Consider the following 24,454-nt stretch of genomic DNA (forward strand, 5'->3'; position numbering starts at 1 on the left):
CATTGCTTTCTCCGAGATAAGAGGCTTGAGCATCCTCAAATTTTGGTATCCATGGGAGGTCCTGGAATTGATCCTCTACAATTTCGGGGCAGGGTTGGGGGGTGGACTGTACCTAAAAACATTTTGAAATGAGCTAAAGCATTTAAAAGAAAACTGAAGGCCTGATATTTCAGTGATCAGGATAACATGAACAAATCCAAGTTAGTTTGCAGTCAACGGGAGGGTAGGAATTGTCTGGTAACTGTGTAGAGCACAGATGAATCCTTTTTTTTGTTCCTCCCTATGAGTAAAGGAATAATTTCATTACTTAGTGGTTTGGGGCTTTTTGCCTGTACTGAGATAGAATGAACTTGTTTTGAATGCCCTACCCCACCCCCAAGCAATTCTTCGTCTGGTGGGCGAAGAATGCCTATCTTAAAGCAAACAAATACATGCGCATTCCGACCAGAGACTGGGAGTTGGGGTTTGCAGGCTGGGTGCCTTGAGGCCTCTCATCTAGGAAAAGAGCCGAGGTAGGTGTCTGCTTGCATCTAGCTATTAGGGGTTCTTATGCCCAGGAACCACCATTCAACTACCTGTCCCCAGCACCACCATCTTTGACGGTGGATTGTGCATATGCGCTCAGTTGAGTCTGACTCTTTGGGACCCCATGAACTGTAGCTTGCCATGCTCCTCTGTCCATAGAACTTTCCAGGCAAGAATACTGGAGCGGGTTGCATTTCCCTTTCCAGAAGATCTTCGTGACCCAGGGATCCAACTCAGGTCTCTTGAGTTTCCTGCACTGGCAGGCGGGTTCTTTACCAGCTGAGCCACCAGGGAAGTTAGCAGATGGTCTTCCCTGAGAGTCCCTGCTTCCAGGGCATCCCAAGTCAGATCAACACAAGGGTCTAGTGAGGGGTAAGTGAACTGTCCAAGGCAAATACAGAGCTGGCTTTGTCTGGAGGCTGAATCTACAAAGAGTCAAACTGAAGAATCTGAGAATCAGAAGAACCTGCCTAGTGCACCCGCATCCCAAGAGAAAACCTCTCTCTCAAAGCTGATAAGCTCTGGTCCATCTAGCCTCAGCCCCAGCACATCCTCTTAGAAGCAGGGCTTATAAAAACACGGAAAACTCTATATGAAGGTGGCTGGGCCCTCTACAGTGCTCAAGATCCAAACTGGCCGTCCCAACAACCAGTTCTGGGCACAAGAACAGTCAGAGAATTTGAAATGCTTCCTTTGTTTCTCAACCAAGCCTAGAGAAACAGAGGCAGTCCCAGGGGAGTGTGAGAAGGTACACTTTCTGCCTTTATGTTTTTAAGTGGTCAAGTGAAGGCAGAAACAGCTGCCACCTAGGAATCAAGTCCCTCGGCCCTTCTCACAGCACCCCCCTCCACCTTCATCTCTCCCCAGCTCCCCTCCACTCACACAGCCAACCCCCATGACAAAAAGCTGCTCTCTGATCAAGCTGGGAAACCATATTTGTCAGGCTAATTTTCGGAAGTTACTAAAGCGGCCTGAAAAAATGGAAGCCAAGGAGCATCAAGATTAGGAAATAAAAATAGATTTTTTTTTTCTCATTATTGAGGCATTTTAAGAGCAATTATGTTGCAGCAGTCATAACAGCCACTTCTGCAAACAGCAGGTTTAGAAAGTACAAAAGACTCCTGCCACCTCCACACCCACTCCAGGGGCTATGAAAGTTTGGGGAGGGGCAGGAAACACAAAGGATTTTTAAGACGCTGGGGTTTTTTGAGTTGGTTCTTAAAAATCTATTAACTTATTCTTTACCATTCAAAGGAAATTAAAACCAAATACATTCTGGGGAGATGAGGTGAAAAAAACCTATGTTGGGGATAAGAGATAAACGGCTTCATTAAGTCCCAAGTTCATGGAAATGTCATCAATCCCTCACCATCAATCACATCTGTCTTGTATTTTCTGATGTAGCCAGCAGAGAAGGACTGGTCTCCTAAGAGACACAAATCCTGTCTTTGTTGGAAAAATTCTGTATTCTGCTACCTGAGAAGACAGACAAAGCGGGTGCAGACAGTCTCAAAGCCAAGTCCAGTGGGGGCCCTCTTATATTTGAACTTGCTTCCAGGTAGCACTCCCTCCCTCCCTCCATTTACCTGTGCCAGCCCTGTACCAAAGTCAACCAGTCAACAATCTATGAAAAGGAAGTTCATTATAAACTCTTAAATGAGAAGCCTTAGGATGGTGAACGAGTTACTAATAATTTGCCATCCCTCAACCTGCTGTATATGCAGACAGTAGTTTCTAAATATTCCTGTGGACTTATTTCACTATTTAAAAATTGGGTCTGTTAGGTAAATCAATGTTACCAAAGTTGACTGATAAATGAGAACAGAAAATCTAAAAATAACCACACAAATTCTTTCCCACCAGAAAGTCAAGAAAACAAAGCCATCTCCAATGAATCATTCCTGACCCAGCTCACCTTTCTGGGTCACCTTTAAACTACTTCTTACTTTGGGTGAACCCAGTAGACTCTCTATGCTCTCTAAATTATCTTGAAGAAATCGAAAGGGAGTTTGAAAGGTTAATTAAAATTTCTAGTATAGCTCTTGTCGATATCTAACTAAGTGCACAATGTTTAGCTGGATCAAGGACCAGTTTTCTGAATAATGAAGTATTCTGGTTGACACAGAATTACCCTATATCCATGGATTACCAATGCTCAACAATTAGAACCAAAACAAAAACACTCAGAAACTTTTTTATGACCAACCCTTAGCCTACTGATTCACACATAGAGGAGCATCAATAATTTTTTGCTACATGACTGAATTAAGATACTCCAACATTTAGGAGCCCTTCTGAGACACTGAGAAGCTCATTTCATCAGTCCATCAACATCTTCATGTTAATCTCCTCAACAGACTGAGAACCATCTCTGAAACTGCTGATTCATTTTGTCTGCTGACCAAATACCTGCTGCGGAGGAAAGGAGGGCAGGGGTTCACAAATAATAAATGTTTTCAGTCTGTAGATCACGTAGGCTTTGTGGAAACCGTTCAACCACCATTATAGTGCGAAAGCGGCCATAAACAACATTCAAATGAGGGGGTGTGGCTGTGTTCCAATATAGTTTTATTCATAAAAATAACCAGCTAGCAGGCCACAGTTTATGAGCCCCCTACACTAAAATAACATTTTCATTTCCTTCAGGGCCAAGTTTAGAAAACACATCCCCCACTGAGCCTTCCTTAGTGTCTTCTGAGAGAACTGTGTCTCTATTTTAATTTACTGCTTTTGTTCTATCTTTTTTGGTTATACCTTCATAGCCAAGTTCAGAAAATATAAATCCTCTGCTGAGTCTTCCTTAGTGCCTTTGGGGAGCACTTCTTCCCTACTTTAAGTTGACCTACTGACTCAGTTCTATGTTTTTTGTTATACTTTCACTATCAGACTGAGGGTCACAGCCTGCCAAATGGACTCCTACTTTGGTGCCCTTCAAATTGACAGCCTTTAAACAGTATCTCAGCGTTCTTGTAGGAGGCAGGCCAAGTGCTGTTTCAGGGGAGGGTACCCGGGACCATCAGTGGGGACCCTCAGATTCCCTCCTTAGTTTCCAGTGATTCAGCTCAGACTCAAACTTGCAAACTCTGTTCAGTGAACCCTAAGCCTCACTAAGGAAGAGGGTTCCTTTAGGGTTCTCCTAGTTATCCCAAACTATGCATCAAACAACCTTTTCCATATATATCTTGTATTCTTTTTTCAGAAGAGTCTTATAGGCTTTTCTAAACCATATTTGATAATGTTTGAGCACCCTTCATCTCTGCATACATGGGTGCCCTAAGCAAAGGTCTGCAAAGTCCTTTTTTCTATGCAACGTAACGTAGTTCGCACGTTTCAAGGATTTCGAGGCACAGATCCTTGGTGGGCCAATATTCTGTCTGCCATACTATCTTTAAAATCGAAAAGAATAGGGGATGAATGGACAGAGAGACAGGCATTAGTTTCTGACGGAGCGTTGTGCTGCCGGCTGGGCCGCTCCCCACTGGGAATCCCCACCAGACACAGAGAAACCTTTTGAGTAAGGCTTCAAAATCTACCCCCAAAATTCAGATTGACTTTTTGGAAACCTGCATACCACTGTTTCAAACAAGAAGCCGGTTCACAGAAAAGATACAGTCCTGGTGAGCTGTTGAAAAAACCAAGGCAGTCTCAGGGTGATTAACACTTAGTTCAAAGTGAGATGAAATACACATACACAGCTCACCATGCCCCTGGGGATGCCATGATGGAGGAGAGGCCTAAAAGCTAGTTAGGAAGGAAAGATTCAAACTGGGGGTGGGGTTGGGGAGAGAGACAAGGTAAACAGCTTAGAGTATCAAAGCAGAAGTGGCTGGAAGTCATCATTTCATAGAATACTAGACTACACAGGGTTAGTCTTCCAGATGTTGTCTAACTCCTTCATCTCACAGATGAGAAAATTCAAGCATTGAAACTAACTTCCCTGACAACACAGTAGTTAGGCACGATCCCCCCAAAAGTCCCCAAGTCTGCTTCAATGCCAGTTTACTATGACACGAATTTTCTACTTTTCACTCTATACATTTTTAAGATTTTAGAGCAATTACACTTTAGTGACTATAAGAAAACATAAGAAAAAATTAATAAAATTAAAAAAAAAAAAGAAAACATAAGAACTGTACCTTTGATCCATCATTATAAAAACCCTCATCAAGTTCTCTGGGGTTGAGACACATAGTTTTTGAGGCAGAAGCCTGGTGTGCCTCCCTTTGTCTGGCAAAGCAATAAAGCTATCCTTTTATACTTCGTCATCCCCTACCCAAAAGAAAACATAAGACAGGGATTTAAGGAAATGGCAACCCACTCCAGTATCCTTGCCTGGAAAATCTCATGGACAGAGGAGCCTGGTGGGCTGCAGTCCATGGGGTCGCAAAGAGTCAGGATAAGTGAGAGACTAACTTATCCACTCAAACATATAAACCATGACCATACAGCCAGGGGCCTCCTTGAACAGAACAGAAAGCTAATATGTAGCATTAGAGTGGCCACACATATAATCATTTTTCCAAATTCTACACAAGGTTATTTTTCAGAATAAGGCTCACCATAAAGCTATTAGTCATTCATCCACCCATCCATTCATTCAAACTCCCATTAAATACCCACTGTGTAGCAGGCCTAGAAATAAAAAGATGACTAAGATGCATCCCACCAACAAGAAGCCTGTAGTCTAGTGGAGGAGACAGGAAAGCCATTCTGCTAACCCTAACACTACATTATATTTCAGACCCAGACTGGCAATACCACAACTGATGACTGGCCCACTTCAGTTAGCAATATGAACTTTGAATGACCTTGAACTTGTTTCCAAAATCCAGTCATCCTCATATAACCAGACATGCACTAGGAAAGGATATTAGAAAACCTATATTCTATACTACTTTTTCTTAAGAATCATGTTTTATTATTTACCAAAAGAAGAGAGAGAGAAAGTTGTAATAAGGGGGAAAACAAGCTTTACACAAAAGTCCTACAATGTAACTTCCTTTGGTTCAAAGCTGTAAAAACTGGAAAATTTGTTTGTAGATACTAAATATGAAGTCACATAGTCCTACAGTACAGAGGCTAGAGGTCTGCTGGTGCATCAAAGCATATTTCCTTTAATAAAAAAAAAATGAAAGTATGTACATTCTTCCCAAAAAAAAGTTAAAATCATGTGTATGTGTGAGAGAAAGAGAGAGACAAAGAGAAGCAGGTAAATGGCACTAGGGTGGGCTAGAAAAGATGCAGGCTCAAGCAGACCCACAGGAACTCAAATGACGAGTGACGTGAGCCTGCTGACCCTGAGAACTAGAGGTGAGAGTTTAGATCAGGCACCAAGAGATTCATCAGGAATCAAATCCATAGGATGATCAATTCTAAGACAAACAGCAGGCCCTACTGGGTGACAGAGATGTGTTTGAGTGAACAGGGGAAAAAAAGTCAAATCTAAGTTTCCTTTTTTCTTTTTGTGGGAAGAGGAGAGGAGGGGTGACCATCAGAATTACAATCCACCAGAGTGCTGTGCCTTCCCAGTCTGTCTACAGAGGCATACCCATCTGGCCCAGGTGTGAACAGCATCCAGCTCCCTCATGGAAGGTCAGGCTCCAGGGGAGTCCAGCCTTGGCTCTGGTGGAGTGTGCATGAAGGCTGCCTGTCCCTGTGCCTGTGAGGACTTCCTTCTGCTCCAGGACAAGCTAAGACCCCAAATCTCCCAGGGAACGTTCCACCTCTGGCTTGGTAAGGTATGCTGTTGCTGCTGCTAAGTCGCGTCAGTCGTGTCCGACTCTGTGCGACCCCAGAGACGGCAGCCCACCAGGCTCCCCCGTCCCTGGGATTCTCCAGGCAAGAACACTGGAGTGGGTTACCATTTCCTTCTCCAATGCATGAAAGTGAAAAGTGAAAGTGAAGTCGCTCAGTCATGTCTGACTCTTAGACCCCATGGACTGCAGCCCACCAGGCTCCTCTGTCCATGGGATTTTCCAGGCAAGAGTACTGGAGTGGGCTGCCATTGTATAAAACTATATTATTTGGGGGAGATGCATTTCAAATAAGTCATAAAGATTCTAAGGATAATACTTTTAATTTCAATAAAGCTGTTGTGATGTAGTAGAATAAACCTCAACCTGAGGACCAGCAGGCCTGAGTTTGAATCCCGACTCTTCCAAATGTGGGACTTTGGGTGAGTGAATAAACCTCTCTGGGTGACAGTTTTATCACCCAGAGATCAAGACAACAATGCTTATCTCACAGGGTTCATTAATTTGACAATATTATTGAGCACCTACACTCTACTCAGCACTATTCTAAACACTGGGATGTAGGGATGAACAACACAGCAAGGCCCTGCTACCTGAGTAGTTTATATTCCAGCTGGAGAGACAGGAAAACCATAAGCAAACAAAAAATGAACAAATAATTTCAGACAGTATCAGGCGCTATGTTAGTTTCTTAGCACTGTTACAACAAATGACCACAAACTTGGTGAATGAAGGTAACAAAATGTATTTTCTTGCAGTTCTGGAGGACAGAAGGTTAAAATGAAGGCATCAGTAGAGCTGTATACCCTCTAAAGTTTCCAGGAGAGAATCCTCCTTTGTCTCTTCCAGGTTCTGGTGGGTCCAGGTGGTCCATGGCTTGTGGCAGCATCACTCCAATTGCTGCCTGCATCTTCATGTGACCTTCCCTCTGTAGTTCTCTGGGGCCTCTCTTCTTCTTAAAAGAATAGCTAGTCATTGAATATAGGACCCCCTCTAAATCCAGGACGATTTCATCTCAAGATCTTTCACTCACACTATTTCCAAATAAGGTCACATCGTGAGGTTTCAGGGATCATGAATTTGGGGGGCACACTAGTATTTTTAAACCATTTAATTGTACCCTTTATATCCTAAATTTTAAGAAAAAGATTTTGCCGTCCTTTGTGGCATGTGGAATCTTAGTTAGTTCCCTAACCAGGAATTGAACCCACACCCCCTGTCTTGGAAGTGTGAAGCCTTAATTGCTGGACCACCAGGGAAGTTCCCTGGGGCACACTATTTAACCCAATACCCATCTTGTACAGTGCTATAAGGAAATAGATGAGACAATGGAGGACCGTGTGATATTTCTAGGGAAATATCTTCAACAAAGATGGCCAGGGAAGGCATCTCTGAAGAGGTGATTGCCTAACAAAGAGCAGCCTACTACAGGAAGAATGTTCTGGGGTCCAAGAATCCAAATGGATGCCTAAGGAGGTGACCGAGAACTGAATTTGACATGAGAACTGAACTCAGTGAAAGATCTCAAGAACCAGGAGGTATTACCTCCCTCCCCTAAAGGGCTCAAAGGACTGAGCTTGTAATCCCCCTACCAAAGAGAGTGGGTGGTCCACGCTCAGGAAGCCCCAACCCACAGAGGGCCTCCCTTCCAAGAGCACATTAATTTATACGCCTCTCTCCCCGCCGCCCCTCACAATGCAGGTGGTTTCCTGACGCAGGATATTAACTTTCAGCTGCTGGAGGTCCCTAACCTCCATGCTGGCCTAAAAGGTTTCATCAGGTTTGGATAAGCCTCAGATAAGGAGCTGAACTTTTGCAGGCTTATGAGAACTGCACCTCCAATCCTTCAGAGATTCGCTCATCATGAACCTTAATCCATCTCAAATAAATCTTATGCATACAGACGTGGTTTCCCACCATGGCTGTTTCACAAGGAAAAAGAACAGCTTTGTCTGTTCTGCAAAAGCCCTCTCTGTTGACATTGTGCCCGTGGATTTAATTTCCGAGATTTACATTTTAATTCTTTAAGATATTCAGGAGATAAATAAACAGAGAGGCCCATGGTTGAGACACAGCCCTTTCCTCGAAAACCTACTTGCCTTGTTTTCCTCTCTCTGGAGCCCTTGTTTCTTTCTCTTACCAAATTTAATTCAATTTCCTTCTCCACTCTGCTCAGGGTTTCCTCCCTATCTTTCAACCCTTTACTTTCTTTTCGGCCACCTTGTCCTCCCATAATCCCCTCTCCCTATACTGGACCTCCCAAATTGGCTGTTCACTTATCATGGTTGACTAGTGTCCCCAACCCAAAAGTTCATGCCCACCCTGAACCTCAATATGTGATCTTGCTTGGAAATAAGGTCTCTGCAGATGTCATCAAGTTATGACGTGCTCACATTGGATTAGAGTGGCCCCTAAATCCAGTGACCGGTGTACTTATAAGATGAGAAGAGTCTGTGTGATGGTGAAGGAAGAGATTGGAAAGATGCAGCTACAAGCTTAGGAAAACCAAGAGTTTCTGGGAGCCTCCACAGGCTGGTTAAGAGGCAGGGAAGGACCCTCCCCTAGAACCTTCAGAGAGAGCAGGGTCCTGCCAACATCTTGACTTCAGACCCTTGACTTCTAAAACTGTGAGAGAATAAATTTCTGTTGTTTTAAGCCCTCAAGTTCTTGGTTATTCATCACAAGAGCACCCAGGAAACTAGCAGAGCACTCAGCCTGCTCTCCACCTGTCTCTCACCTGGGTCCCCACCTCACCTGGAACCCCACAGCTGGACCGCACGACCGGCCCACTCCTCTAGGGAGGCCCAACTTCTGACTGACCTCTCTTTATCCATGACTGTGGAGGCCATGTGATCTCTATTCCTATGAAGAACCCAACTAAGGTTTCTTTGTTTTCTCCATATTTTATTATGAAGTCTTCAAACATATAGCAAAGGTGAGATAATTTGCAATGAACACCCATATAGCTAACACCTACATTAACCATTAATCTAGTCCCTCCAAAATGACTTTGTGATATGGTGGTAAGAACTTGAACTAAGTCCAATTGCCTGGTTCTGAATTCAGGCCCTGTTCTTTACTAGATGGGAGACCCTCTGCAAAGTAAAGCTACGTGAGCTTTCTGAATCTATTTCAGCATATGAAAAATGGGGATAAAAAATGAAGATAAATGAGTATGTGAAACTCTTAGGGTCATTCTGGGGAAGAAAGGCGTTAAAGTATGTGTGTGGCACATTGTACATAAGTAAGCAGAGCCCATCTTTATCCTCTGTTACCCAACACCATAGCACTTTCATCGTGTGCACAGTACACGCTATTTCTCTGCTCAAAAAGCTACACTGGCTTTCTTGTGGTTCCTAGAACAAATCTAAATTTTGCTGCCTAGATTTAAAAATAACCAAGAAAACTATTGTTCAAGCTATCTAAAATATCAAGCTAGCTTTTTTCTGGATTAGAATTCCATCAACTCAAGGGCATAACTAATTCACTGTAAAGATTAGAAACACCGATTGGTCAACCTTAAACAGCAAAAGGCATAATAAAATGAATAAGAAAAGTGCAATAACTCAACAACAATACTATGCACTTGGTAGACAAAATCTTTTCAATCACACTGGTAGATTTGGGGGCACAAGAAAGCAGAGAGGGTTTTGGCCCTTGACAGTCTGTGAAGCCTCCGTCACTGGTCCCACCCAGTCCTAACCTAGAGCCTGGTGAGTGTACTGCACTTTCAACATCCCATAAGCATAACACCAAACTTGTCTTTGCCTCCACCTCCATTCAGATTGTCTTCCATCTGCCCACCTACAGGTCTGCCCTGGTCCTGTCCACTCAGGTCTTCCGCCTTCTTTAAACTATCTCCAGCCCCACTCTTTCAGCAGAAGAACCCCTACCCTCTATGACTTCCTCCAGCACTGAGAAAGGGTAGTGCCCATTGGCCCCTAAACAGACTGGCTTTGTGTTTCCAATAAAATTGTCAACTCTTGGAAGGTAGAAATGTGTCTGCTATATATCTCATGCTCCTGCTCATACCCACATAGACCACAGCAGGTAATATCTGCTGATTCATTCTGGGTCCAAAACCTGTCCCCTAAAAAAAAAAACAAACAAACAAAAAAAAAACACCAGTGGTGAAGGAAACAGAATGGCAAAAAGACTTTTGGACTCATGGATAAGAAAGGATTTGGCTTTGCTGTCAATGTCCAACTTATACAGTGACAGCATCTGCTTCAACCTTGCTAAGCACCTAAACTGTCGAACATAAAAGGAAGTGTGTGTACATATGTGTGCACGGTCACGCACGTGCACACACATAAACCATACACACAGAATGTGTTTCCTCTGAGCTTTGTCGTTTTAGTCCACTGTTATTCATCAAACATCTACTGAGCACCCGCTATGTGCTAAGCACTGCACTTGGTGCTGGGAATTCAAATTAAAAGAACAGTTCCTTCTGTCCAGGGGCTTGATCTGGGGTGGGAAGACTTACTCAAACAGATCATTACAACAACATGAGTTGAGAGAAGTGCTGATGGAGGCAGGAGAGGGTAATAGGAAACTCCGCAGAGTAGAAGGCAGAATTCCCCACCTGTTGGGATGAGCGAGTCAGGGTAACCCAGCAGAGAGGTATCCTGAGTTTTACAAAGTGAGCAGGAGCAGGGACATATCTAGGAGAGGAACTGGGAGGGCAGCTGAACTCACAACCATTTCAAGATAAAATGTCATTGCACGGATTGTAAGCATGGTCCTAATAAAGACATTAGAAGAGACTGTGAAAGTGCAGTGAGAAGATTGCTTCTCACACACACACACACATTGGAGACATCAGCATGGACCAGAGAGCTCATTCCCTTCTGCTTCCTGGGGACACAGAGAAAAGACGACTTTTTCCAGATCAGGAAACCAGCCCACAGCAGACATGGAATCTACCAGCAACTTGATCTCATACTTTCAGGCTCCAGAACCATGAGAAATAAACACTTGCTATTCGACACCCCACCCCACTCCCTGTTTATGGCATTTTGTTACAACAGCTGGAACTGACATAGATAGGTATCTAATAAACTCACCCCTCTGCATCTGGGTGGTCCTGTTGAGCCTAGGAAAGGTCAAGGACCTGTGACTGCGTTTCACCAGGAGTAGAAGAAAGTCCTTCAGTGGGAATCAGGACAGTGTTGTAAAGCCTAAGTCAGACTTCCTGAGTTGAAAACCCTGGCTTAAGTGTCTCACCTTGGGAGTGGGAATGTGCAGATAAGCAAGGGGAGAAGCCTAGAATGATCCATGTGGTAATAAAGAGAGCTAGACACACCAGTGGAGAAGGCAATGGCACCCCACTCCAGTATTCTTGCCTGGGATATCCCATGGATGGAGGAGCCTGGTGGGCTGCAGTCCATGGGGTCGCTAAGAGTCGGACACAACTGAGCAACTTCACTTTCACTTTTCACTTTCAAGCACTGGAGAAGGAAATGGCAACCCACTCGTGTTCTTGCCTAGAGAATCCCAGGGACGGGGGAGCCTGGTGGGCTGCCATCTATGGGGTCACACAGAGTCGGACATGACTGAAGTGACTTAGCAGCAGCAGACACACCAGTAAGAACTCACACTAAATATAGATACAACTGGTTGTATATAGAAACAGACAGGCATATATACATGGGTTAGAATACACATAGATGCATTTTTTGCTCTGTCAACCGAGAGGGCCAGAAGAAATGATACTCCAATAACAATAAGCGTACCCAGCACCCAGATCTTGGTTTCTAACATCATTCTCCAATAAAAGGAAGCAGGGCTCCTTTAGGAAATGGCTGACTCAAGGACAGGGATGGGAAATACACAAGATGAGCATGGAGCATCTTACAGTATCAGAAAGTATTGCAGAAGGCCTCAAAAAATAATTGACAGTAGTATGTCAAAGGGACACAAGGAGTCCACTGAGCGAGCTTCCAGTGGACAAGCCAAGAAAATAAATTAAATATGCCATTACATTGAAATCCAAGATATAGAGTAAAATTCTATGAGGAGAAGAGCCTGGCAAGCTACAGTCCATGGGGTCACAAAGAATTGGACACAACTGAGCAACTATCACATAGGATAAAGAATCCTTCGCCAGAGCAGGAGTTGTGAGTTGGATCCCTGGGTCAAGAAGATCCCCTGGAGAAGGAAATGGCAACTCAATCTGGTATTTTTGCCTGGGAAACCCCATGGACAGAGGAGTCTGGCAGGCTACAGCCCACGGACTTGCAAAGAGTCAGGCACAACTTAGGGACTAAATGACAACAACAAGATAGAATAAATAATCCTAAGTCCATACTGATCTAAATATATGATTGTATAAAGTAATACATGAAGCATAGGAACCAAATCTCCCTTGTAGAAAAATAACTTGAGCAGCTAGCCTCTGTATAATAAGATGGAACACAGCTCCGCACTTTCCCTAAGAGTAGGCTATGCGTAGATTTCCTTCCAAAGAGTACAGTGTGGAAAGGAGTCAGAAAGTAATTTTGCAGTGGAAAAACTTGACAAACGCGACTTCAGCCAGGTGTTCAAGATCAACATCAAGAGTCATAGATCATGTTGACAGGAAATGCCTTTGATATGAAGTCAGGCAAATGGAGCTTTACCTCTGTGATCTTCCCCAAAACCCATACCCTCAGTCTAATCATGAGAAAAACAGGATTCAAATTCCCAGAGAGGGACATCTACAACAGAGACTTCCCAAAGCACCAGGATTCCCCAACACTGTCAAGGTCATCAAAAACAAGGTAAGCCTTAGAAACTGTCACAGCCAAGAGGAGCCTAAGACACGGATACTAAAAGTGACGTGATGTCCTGGATAGGATCCCCGAAAAGAAATGGAACATTAGGTACAAACTAAGGGAATAGGAATGGGCTTCCCAGGTGGCGCAGTGGTAAAGAATCCGCCTGCCACTGCAGGAGACGAAGGAGACGCAGGTTCAACCCCTGGGTTGGTAAGATCCCCTGGAGGGGGAAATGCAACCCACTCCAGTATTCTTGCCTGAAAAAATGACATGTAAAGAGGAGCCTGGAAGGCTACAGTCTATGGGGTTGCAAAGAATCAGACAGAACTGAGCGAATGATCAGCACACATGTACTCATGCAAGGGAATCTGAATAAGCCATGGAGTTTAGCTAATAATAATGGATCAATATTGGGTCATTAGTTGTAACAAACGAACCATGTTAATGTAAGAAGTTAGTAATAGGGGAAATGGGGTGCAGGGTATATGGCGACTCTCTAGCTTCACAATTTTTCAGAAAACCTAAAACTTTACTGTAGAATATGGTCTTTCAACCAAAATAAATAAATATGTATTGGCCTGGTCCCTGTCCCTTCTCCCTGCGCCCATCCCCTTGTGTCTAGGATTGTACCCTCTGCCCCCAATCCAGCCCCAGTCCTTTCCTGAGTCCCTAATACATAGTATAAAGTGGTTATTAAGTCTCCATGTGTCTCGGAGCCAGCTGCTACTGCTAAGTCGCTTCAGTCGTGTCCAACTCTGTGTGACCCCATAGACGGCAGCCCACCAGGCTCCTCCGTCCCTGGGATTCTCCAGGCAAGAACACCGGAGTGAGTTGCCATTTCCTTCTCCAATGCATGAAAGTGAAAAGTGAAAGTGAAGTTGTTCAGTTGTGTCCGACTCTTTGCGACCCCATGGACTGCAGCCCACCAGGCTCCTCCGTCCATGGGATTTTCCAGGCAGGAGGACTGGAGTGGGGTGCCATCGCCTTCTCCTTCCTGGAGCCAGGGCCCTGCCTTTATCTCAGCGTTCACACCCACTTTCCCTCCCCTTCTGTCTCCCACTCCCATTCCTGCTCTCCTCGGCCCAAGCCCCCTGGGGCAGACAGATAAGTAAAGAAGAGGGCAGAGCAGAGGCTGAGGTTAGAACTGAAACCAGCTGGAAAACACTGAGATAGCATAGGAGGAGAAGGGTGGGAGACTTTAAGAAAAAGTCGGAAAAAGAGGAAAGGAAAAAAATAAAATTGACTCTGGTGGGATTCGAACCCACAAAATATAAAATAAAATAAAATAAAATCCTGGCTCTACTACTCATGACTTATATAAACATCACTAGATGGATTCTACTCTGTGCTCAGTTTTCTCCCCTGTAAAGTGGGATTGCTGGTTATAAAACCTACTTCAGAAAATACGGGGACCGATTCAACGGGAAAATGTGTACAAAGCAACTGTCCCAATGCCTAGAATACAGGACGTGGACAAACATTGGTGGTACCGTCATCATCATTATTATCATCCCAATAAAATAAAATTTAGAAAAGAAAAATTCCTCTTGTTATTAGCAACCATCTCAACAATAAAACTTACCCCCTTTCATTGATCTGGCGATTGTGAAACTCTACTAACTGGGGAGAGAGACTCTGAGACCTCACCTGAAAAGCATACTTCAGGATTGGAGTGAGGACACAGAATCTGCTACAAGGAAAAGCATTACTCGAGGCCAGCTGGCAGGAAACAGACCACCTTGCACAGCCCAGGCAGAATGTCATAAAGCATCTCAGAGAATGTGACTATTTAAATATGCCTATCGTTTTCCTACACAAGGCACTCACACAAAGTGAATCTACATGAAATTAAATGATAATGTTCAGTTTGTGCTGGAAAGATGAATGCATTTCCTACATGACTCGGAATATTCTACTGACTCTGAACAGAAAGGGGGATGCTATATATATACACCATAAATATTAGTTTAGAAACGTGTGACCAGGGAATCAGCCACTTTCCACCATAAGAATGTTCACGCATTTTTCTCATTTACTTGTTAGCATCATATGACAACTTGGAGTTTTTCCCTGGAGGTGGTAACAATAGATTTAATTTATTCACCCAAATCCCACATTCATAAAGAAAACAATATTTCATAATGTATAATGTTACCAGGGGGACCATAATTCATGGCTAAAGGGTCAGAGTTTTATAATAGATGGGTTTTCTGAAGTGGTTGGGAAAAACCTAAGATCCAGCTCCAGCAGTTAGACCAACACATTTGAAAAATACGAAAGAGCTTAAGTCAAGCACATTATAAATGGCAGTGGTCACTGTGATCACAAACCCACCTCAACAATTAACGAGCTAGGCTGGGCTGCCAGAAAGCAAACTATGATTTATTGTTCTTTTCAGATTAGTAAAAGCAATGCCATCCAGTGTGAATTCCATTATTAACACACATAGGAAAGAACTGATGTTTCCAAAAAGCCTTGAGAGTAGGTTACACTTCTACAACCATGTTTCTTTTCACCTTAATTCTCAGCCACCTCATTCTCAACCTCTGTTTTCACCCATGTTCTCTGGACAATACTCGAAATCTGCAGCATGGGACATTTTTGTACTCATTAACTCAAGTTCCCTTAAAACTTCTTAAAACAGAGCCATCAGCAGGAAGCCACGTTGGGTCAAGGATCTCCCCAACTCTCTCATTTTACAGATAGGAAAACCGAGGCTGCTGGGCAAAGCTATTGGACCAACCTCCTCAACAAAGGCAGCAGCCCTACTGGGGGAAAAACTGATGTCTACTAGGCATATTTATACATACACACACACACACACACTAATGTGCTGTGCTTAGTTGCTCAGTCGTGTTCGACTCTTTGCAACCTCATCGACTTTAACCTGCCAGGTTCCTCTATCCAGGGGGATTCTCCAGGCAAGAATACTAAAGTAGATTGCCATGCCCTCCTCCAGGGGATCTTCCCAACCCAGGGATTGAACCCAGGAATCCGCACTGCAGGCAGATTCCCTACCATCTGAGCCACCAGGGAAGCGCATACATTAATAATGTATACGTAATATAGATGATGAAAACATATGTATGCACTGGAGCAAAGTGGCTTTTTACAATCTTAAGACACATAGAAGAATATTTTATTGGCGTCTTTGGGGAGCATAATTTGCCAGCCTTAAGTCATGGCACAAGACTCCACACAGGCACAAAATATGGTGCTCAGTAGAGGTGAGCTGGCTGGGTGGGAAGTTCCCACTACCCACCACACTTCCTCAAGGGAGCGACTAGGGCCTGAGGGCAGGGCCCCATCTCAGCCCAGCTCGAGCCTGCTCAGCACTCAGCCTTGGTCCTGGTTTTAACTTCTCACATGCTGTTCTTGCGCATTTTCACAGCAGTCAGTGTGGTGCTTTTAAATGTAACTAAGACCATGTGACTCTTCTACTTAAAACTCACCACTACCACCATGGACTTCCTTCCTCTGATCCCTAGACCATGCCTGCCCTCCTCTCCTTGCTCATTTCATACAACTTCCTCTTCCACACCAGCTTCCTTCTGATTCTGGAATATGAGGGCGTTCCTGCCCACCAGGCCCCTCCCTTGCAAGTTTTCTTGCTGGGCCCCAGATCCTCCAATAGCTGGTCTTCCTTGTCACTCTCTGGCCACCCCCATGTAACATCCCTGGCCCTCTGAGCCCCTAGTGTACCATCCATGATATATTCTTCACTGCTTATGCTGTGCTGTGCGTAATCGCTCAGTCATGTTCAACTCTTTGCAACCACATGGACTGCAGCCCATGGAGAATCCATGAGGATTCTCCAGCCAAGAATACTGGAGTAGGTTGCCATGCCCTCCTCCAGGGGATCTTCCCAGTCCAGAAATTGAACCCAGATCTCCCGCACTGCAGGCAGATTCTTTACCAAGTGAGCCATCAGGGCAAGCCCAAGAATACTGGAGTGGGTAGCCTATCCCTTCTCCAGGGGATCTTCCCAACCCAGAAATCAAAATGGGGTCTCCTGTGTTGCAAGCAGATTCTTTACCAGCTGAGCTACTAGGGAAGCCCTCACTTCTTGTATCCCTCTTGAAATTTATCTTGTTTATTAATTTGCATGCCTGGCACCAAATGTTCCCCAAGCTCGACCATGAGTTCCATGAGAACAGGGGACTTCGCCGTTCCAGTCACTCCTTTATCTTCATAGAAAGTACCTCACACACAGTTACGGGTTACAAAATAAACAAGTGCACTATGTTTGAAAGGTATCAAAAATTACTTCAGCTGGAAGAAAACCCTCTCTAATAGCAAGATCCCAGCTCCAGGTGAGAACTGAGGAGGAGGGAAGGCTACACCTCTTCGGGCACAGAGTCTTCAGTTCACTGAGCAGAGAATTAACTCAATGGTGAAATGTTTATATGGTGCCTGCTGACACTTTCAAACGCCCAGCTGAGTGGTGGTGTTCTCATTTCCAAGCCACTCAGTTTCCGTTCAATTTCAGAATCAAGGTTGAGCCCATGGATGAGCATTCAAAGGTGCTTCAGTAACTTCAAATGAGCTGTGCGGTGTGTGTGTGTGCATGTAGTCTTGACTTCATTATTAAACGATCAGTATAAAAGTGCCCTAAAACTCAAGATTCTAGACACATGCGCATGTACAGCATTTTTCAATTGCATTTGATGTTGTGAAGAGCAATTCTGTGGCTCTTCAGAATTCCTGAGAGCCATCCAGTGGCTCATGAGCTCTGTGGATGCCAGATAATGTGGGTCAATTAAGGCTCCTTGAAAATGTGGCCCCATGGTCCCCAGAACTCCTACACACGGAAGGCCCAGCTGCGGACCCACTGGTCCCTGACTGTCCTCGGGCCCTGTAGTCTGTCACAGCAAGTGGCATTTACAGATGAAAGAACCGAGACAAACTCAGAAACGGCTCTGAGGGTAGAAATCAGCTCCCAGGTGCACACACCACGGTACCAGCAGAGAAAGACCCGCAGTAGCTGCTGCGCTGTCATCTGCTATAACAAGATTGATCTGTAGTGAAAGAAAAGATAATGCTATCCAGAGGAAAAACTTCGGTTTCCTCTGAGAACATCTGATGTTGTCAACTTGCAAGCCTGTTTCCCTCTTCTGCCAGCCTTGGCGTACGGCAGCCCCAACCTGCAAGGATTCCTCTGGGCAAAGAGACCTTACTTGCTCATGGCCAAGAGTACATTTTTGCAAACCAGCACTCCCCAACCCAGCTGGCCTTCAGTCCCTGGGTAAACCAAAGCAAGCCGGGCCTGATGCCCATGGCATGGTCAGCCCAGAGCCACTCACAGTTGCCTTGATGGGCGGCAGAAACGGCCCTGTGGCTTCTGTTCACCTGAAATCACATAGTTTTCTGCTGTTTATTTCTAGCACACTTCATGGCCCCTGTGTTTCAAGTTAATGGCACAATTCTGGTAGCAAAGTTTCTGCGCACCCATCCCCCCCACCAGCCCCAAGAAGATGCTGTGCAGTCACGTTTCAGACATTGTCTGCAAGACAGAGAAGCTTTGTCTTTTTCTGAGGTTACTGTCACTGACACATTTTTACTGTCACATTTTACTGAGCATTCATTTCACAGGCAGAATGGCCAGAAGCAGAGGTAAGGAGGGGTACCAGCTGGTGAGTTCTCGGCCATCATTTCAGAGAATGTCCCTCTGTATGAAACAGTCCTACAAAGGCCAGAGCCATGTAAATAATTCACAAAAGCAAGTTCAGTTCTCCCCATCTGTAATCCTAGTACTATCTCACAGGGCCAGGGATAGCTAGCAGCTTCTGTCTCTGGAAGATGTTATTAAGTCTCGATAGTCCATGATTTACAGGTGATTATAAGTTTTGCTCTGCATATCATTGTTACCGACAGTCAAATCCCATCAATGGAATGGCATGACTGATTAAAAAGGAGGCAAACTTGACATGAGCAGTCTGATAAGCCATTTTTTATACTGACTACAATAACTGAATGCTCATGGTTGTAGGTAGAAAAGCCAGATCTGACACCAACCTTTTCTCTCTCCATTCTCCAGGGGCCTCGGCATGCCGGCTCCAACAAGACTTTTCCAAACTCGCACATTTTATGTCTCAAAAGAAGACACGTAGTTCGGCATTGGGGAGAGCTTGGCTCTCTAGTTTATAGAAAAAAAAAAAACAAAAAACAAAACTGCCTCCCATAGCAGGTCATCGAACCCTCAATGTGTCAAGGAAGAAAACGCACTGTAGCCAGGACCCTGACGGCACATGCTTTACATCCACAGTCGTGGCACCTTCTCAATTTTGCCCATCGCTTCGTCTCCAGCCAAATGGAACTTATTACTTCTGGCTGGTTTAGATTTATGAATTATTTATAAAAGTAGGTCTGTGACTCCACACTCTTAGAAGACAACACAAGTCCCTTCGTTGTTGCCTACAACTGCGTTTCGATCAGAGAAAGCAGACAGACCTTCTCCATCACATGCTGCATGTTTGGGGTAAAATAATCGTTGAGAAAATATCCAGCCCATAAAATTATCTGGAAGCTACCTATGTGATGCCTGGATTTTTTTTTTTTTTTTTAACTCCAGTCTCTTTTATCCTAAGGCAGCCTGGGATTCGAGAATGAGGTGGCAGCCATGGGATACACACGCTTCCCACCTTGAATATATAAACAATCTGGTCTATCCACTTTCTCCCAGTAGTTTCAGATGGTGATGAAAAATGGAAAGAGGCAGTTGCCCTGACGGTGTATCTAGTGGGTTCGATAAGGCCATGCCCGAGAGTCTCCCAGAGTGCAGAAGCTGTGCATCCTGAGTGGGGACTTAAACATGAGCCAGAAGGACACATAGCTTAGACACAGTCTACGCTTTCCCTCTCCAGCTCCCCTGAACATATAAACTTGACTGGAAAACTATGTAAGACACTGCACACCCTTGCCGGGTTTCTCTCAATCACTGGCCCAACTGGAGGGATTGTGAGGTCCCTCTGGGCTGAAGGGCACAAAGTGGCCAGCCAGCCATGGTCTTGCCCACACCTTTGCTTGACAGAGAAGCTCCCAGGTGGAGGTGGCGTGTGGAGACCTGACCAAGCAGAAGCTGGCCTGGATGCAGGAGCTCTGAGAAACAGGGGCCTCCACCCGATCCCCTCCAGAGACATCTGCTCCCCACCTGTCTCACAAGCCCACAGCAGCCCTGCCCTTGGACAGGTGCCTGGGCATGAACCCGTGCCCAATGTCCCCGCCCCAACTGTCCAGTCCTCATTCTACCCCCAAGCAAGGTCCAGAGGAAGGGGCAGAGGCTGGACAGCAGAGGTTCTGGAAGGCTGATGGCACTTCAGGCCACTCCAGACCATCCTCCTCACGGTACGTCTGTCCTAAAGTCCCCGTGGCACGTCCATAGAAGGATGGAAAGCCCCATAACCCTCTGCACGCAGGTGATATTCTTTCCCAAAAGAGCACAAGCAATAGAAAAGCAGGCAGGAGGCAATGAGCTTACCTTGCTGGAAAACATCTGCCAGGAAGAAGGAAAAACAGGAGGAAAAAGGGAGAGAGAAAGGAGAAAAAAATTAGTAATTATGTTGTAAATGACAGTGATGAGCATCATAGCTAACATATACTGACTGTACTAAACCCTCTTAGTACAATATTTCCTCTACTCAGAGACAGTGGTTAAAAGCTTGAGCTCTGGAAGGGAACTGCGTGGGTTTAAATCCTGGCTCGATGCTTACTAACCCTGTGGCTTACAGATTCCTAAACCACAAATACATTTGCATTGGAAAGATTAAACAAACTGTGTCCTATGTTTTAAAGTCTTAGACTGGTGTCCAGGACATGGTAAACATACACAAGTTGCCAGTTACTATTCATTTTAATATTACTATTTTCACTACAACCCTATGAGGCAAGTTGCAATATTATCCTTACTTTATAAATAGGGATACTGAGCTTCTGGGTGGTTGAGAAACTGATCCAAGACCACAGAAGAATAAGCAATGAGCTCAGGATTGAACCCAAATCTGTCTGATTCCACAAACCATCTTCTTGTCTACTACTAAGCTGCCGGGCTGGTTTATAAACAACAGAAGTGACAATGGCACACAATAGGATAAACAGAGGAAAGACCTGTGAATCTACTAGAGTTCCATATTTAAATCGTAATAAGCACAAAATCTGTATGAATTCTCCACATATAATTCACAACTAATAACACCAGGTCTTCATGTTAAATCTGAAGTCAAAATCTGTGACAAGTTGAAAAAAAAAATACTAATTCGTATGCCAAGCACTAGGTCTGGCATCTGAAAACACACACATTAGCAAAAAGCATAAATTAACAAGCACTGGCTAACGCCTGCCAACGGTAACCACTAGGCATACTTCTGGGCTCTGTGCTCATTTGCTTCAGTTATGGTCAGCTCTCTGTGACCACAGCCCACCAGCCTCCTCTCTCCATGAGATTCTCCAGGCAAGAATATTGGAGTGGGTTGCCATGGCCTCCTCCTCCAGGGGATCTTCCCGAACCAGGGGTTGAACCCACATCTCCTGCATTGCAGGCAGGTTCTTTACCTGTTGAGCCAACAGGCTTTATACAAATGAATTAATCCAATACAAATTTGTTCTGTCTGCCTTCTTTACTCTACAGTGATTATGGGAGTCATCCATGCTGTGGCATGTAGAAGGCCATCCATTCTCACTGCCAGGTAGTATTCTACTGGGTGATTTTATGATTTTATCATAATTTATTTCTCCATCCTAATGTGGATGGATATTTGGATTGTTTCTGAAGACAACTGTTGGGCGATTACAAACTGTGATGTTTTGTCCATATCTTTTGGTGAACATGAATGCACAGGTCAGGTACATTTTTAAAGATTTTTTTTTTTTTTAATGTGGACAATTTTTAAAGTCTTACTGAATCTGTTAAAATATTGCTTCTGTTTATGCTTTGGGTTTTTGGTCATGAGGCATGTGGGATCTTAGTTTCCTGACCAGGGATCGAAACTTTACCCCTTGGAAGGTTAACACTGGACTACCAGGGAAGTCCCTGCAAGGTACTTTTTGACATCAGGCTTCTACAGACTCTCAATCACCCCCAAGATATTCCTGTCTGGTCCTACTTTCTCATCCAGTAATTCAAAGATGGAGGATAGCATTGGCAAGAATACAGACACCACTATGCAGACGTAAGCCAGTTCCTGCCTTGATCATGGGGTTGTGCCATGCTCAGCCACGTCTGACTCTTTGCGACCCTAGGGACTGTAGCCTGCCAGGCTCCTCTCTCCGTGGAGATTCTCCAGGCAAGAACACTGAAGTGGGTTATCATGCCCTCCTCCAGGGCATCTTCCCAACCCAGGGATCAAACCAGGGTCTCCAGCACTGCAGGTATTCTTTACCATCTGAGCCAACACGGGGTTGTAAACAGATACAAAACTTCTACAAGATAGTTTGACAGTATGTATGGAAAAGTTAGAGTATACATCCTTAACCTAACAACACCACTGCTAGGAGTGTCATCTAATAAAATATCTAAAGGTCTTCAAATATCTAAAGTCTACAAAGATGTTCATTACAGCATTGTGTATAAAAGACAAGCAACAGAGATTGTCTATTTGCCTGTCAAGGAGAAGGCAATGGTACCCCACTCCAGTACTCTTGCCTGGAAAATCCCATGGATGGAGGAGCCTGGTGGGCTGCAGTCCATGGGGTCGCTAGGAGTTGGACACGACTGAGCGACATTACTTTCACTTTTCACTTTCATGCGTTGGAGAAGGAAATGGCAACCCACTCCAGTGTTCTCGCCTGGAGAATCCCAAGGATGGGGGAGCCTGGTGGGCTGCCATCTCTGGGGTCGCACAGAGTCAGACACGACTGAAGTGACTTAGCAGCAGTAGCAGCAGCAGCAGAGAACCAAATCAAAAACAATACATCTATTCAATGGATTATGGCTCAGCCATTTAAAATGGTGGAAGATTTTTATTATTTTTGAGCAAAGAAATTGGAAAGTAACATGGAACATGTATCCTGAGCCCGTGTATGTGCATGTATGGGTGTATATGTCTAGAGACCTGTGATGATGGTCACAGAAATGTTAACCTTCAGGTAATTGCATCTGGGATCATTTTAAATATTATGTGAGAATTTCTGTATTATTTTAAATTTAACAATGAACATGCCCTACATTTACAATCTGAATTTAAAATTTACCTGCAATGTATGGCAAAACCAATACAGTATTGTAAAGCAAAATAAAGTTTAAAAAAAAGAATGCTAATATAGAATAATTTAACATAGAAAGCCCTAAAAAAAAACTAAATGAGAATTATATCATCAACATCTATGTTTGCTGTCAGTCTTCAGCTAAAACATCCACTCTCACAAGGTCACAAAGAGCCAAGGGGTCACAGATGGTGTGGATAACCATGTACTTAATGAGTTAAACAGACTGCAAGGAGAGAAGACCAGTGAGAACAGTTTTCATTCCAGGTTCCTCTGCCCATGGAAATCTTCAGGCAAGAATACTGGAGTGGATTGCCAGTCCCTTCTCCAGGGGATCTTCCTGACCCAAGGATCAAACCTGGGTCTCTTGCATTGCAGGCAGATTCTTTACCATCTGAGCCACCAGGAAAGCCCCCATTGGGGCACATGTGCCCTCATAAGGGTGTCACTCATGTGCAACACGCATGCTCCCCAGGGCATACCTAGGCCAGTGGCTATTGGACAGATGAGACCAACATAGGCTTAAAACTCCCAGGGAGTTGGCTAAATCACCACCCCTCCTCTCACACTCAGGAAAGCCAACTGGAATGTAAATGGGCCACACTGGTGCCATTACAGGAAAACTTAAACCTTGCTTTAATTTATACATGCCATACATTACTCTCTAACCTCAGTAATTCATCACTGGCCCAAGTTCCGACATAGCAGTGTATACAAAGCTACTCGGCCCCCATGCCCTGACGGTCCAGAGATGATGAGAAGGATCACGTGCAGCTCCCTGAATTAGCACAGTCACGTGCATCTGCTGCCTGCAACGCACAGTCTGAGCCACCCACCCTCTGACCAGCCTGCACACCTGGAGAAGCCCTCCTCCTCCCCCTTCAAATGTCACAGCCACTGCGAAGTTTCTCAGAGCCCATCCCTGCAGAGAAGGAAGTCGCTCTTTCCGCCTCTGTGCTCCCAGAGTAACTTGTGCATGTTGCAATTAGAGTTCATACTATAATTAGTTATTTATGAAGACCATGTGCTCCTGAGAACAAGAGCTATGCGTCTTGATGGCCTTTGCGGATCCTAAGTGCCTGGCATGGTGTGTTCCCACACAGGAGGGAAGGGCAGGGGGCTGGTATCTCTCAACACTCGTCTGCTACAACCTCCTTGTTTTATAGATGAAGAAACTGAGTCCCAGAGAAGGAAGAGATCTCTCCCAAGATCACACAT

At 44.6% G+C, this 24,454-nt stretch overlaps 1 protein-coding gene across 4 annotated transcripts in view; it reads right to left on the reverse strand.

The window, feature by feature from the left end:
- Positions 1 to 24,454, reverse strand: part of GFRA1 (GDNF family receptor alpha 1) — a 235,843-nt gene that overhangs the window by 147,821 nt on the left and 63,568 nt on the right. For 3 of the 4 annotated variants that reach the window (XM_027960172.3, XM_042238457.2, XM_042238459.2), the window contains exon 5: positions 20,517 to 20,531. The exons of the other annotated variant lie outside the window; for it this stretch is intronic. In XM_027960172.3, coding sequence (XP_027815973.1) covers positions 20,517 to 20,531 — 15 coding nt within the window. The remainder of the gene's footprint in view (positions 1 to 20,516; positions 20,532 to 24,454) is intronic. 4 annotated transcript variants of the gene reach the window in all.

This window comes from Ovis aries, chromosome 22 (assembly GCF_016772045.2).
Source record: "Ovis aries strain OAR_USU_Benz2616 breed Rambouillet chromosome 22, ARS-UI_Ramb_v3.0, whole genome shotgun sequence".
Lineage (NCBI taxonomy): Eukaryota > Metazoa > Chordata > Mammalia > Artiodactyla > Bovidae > Ovis > Ovis aries.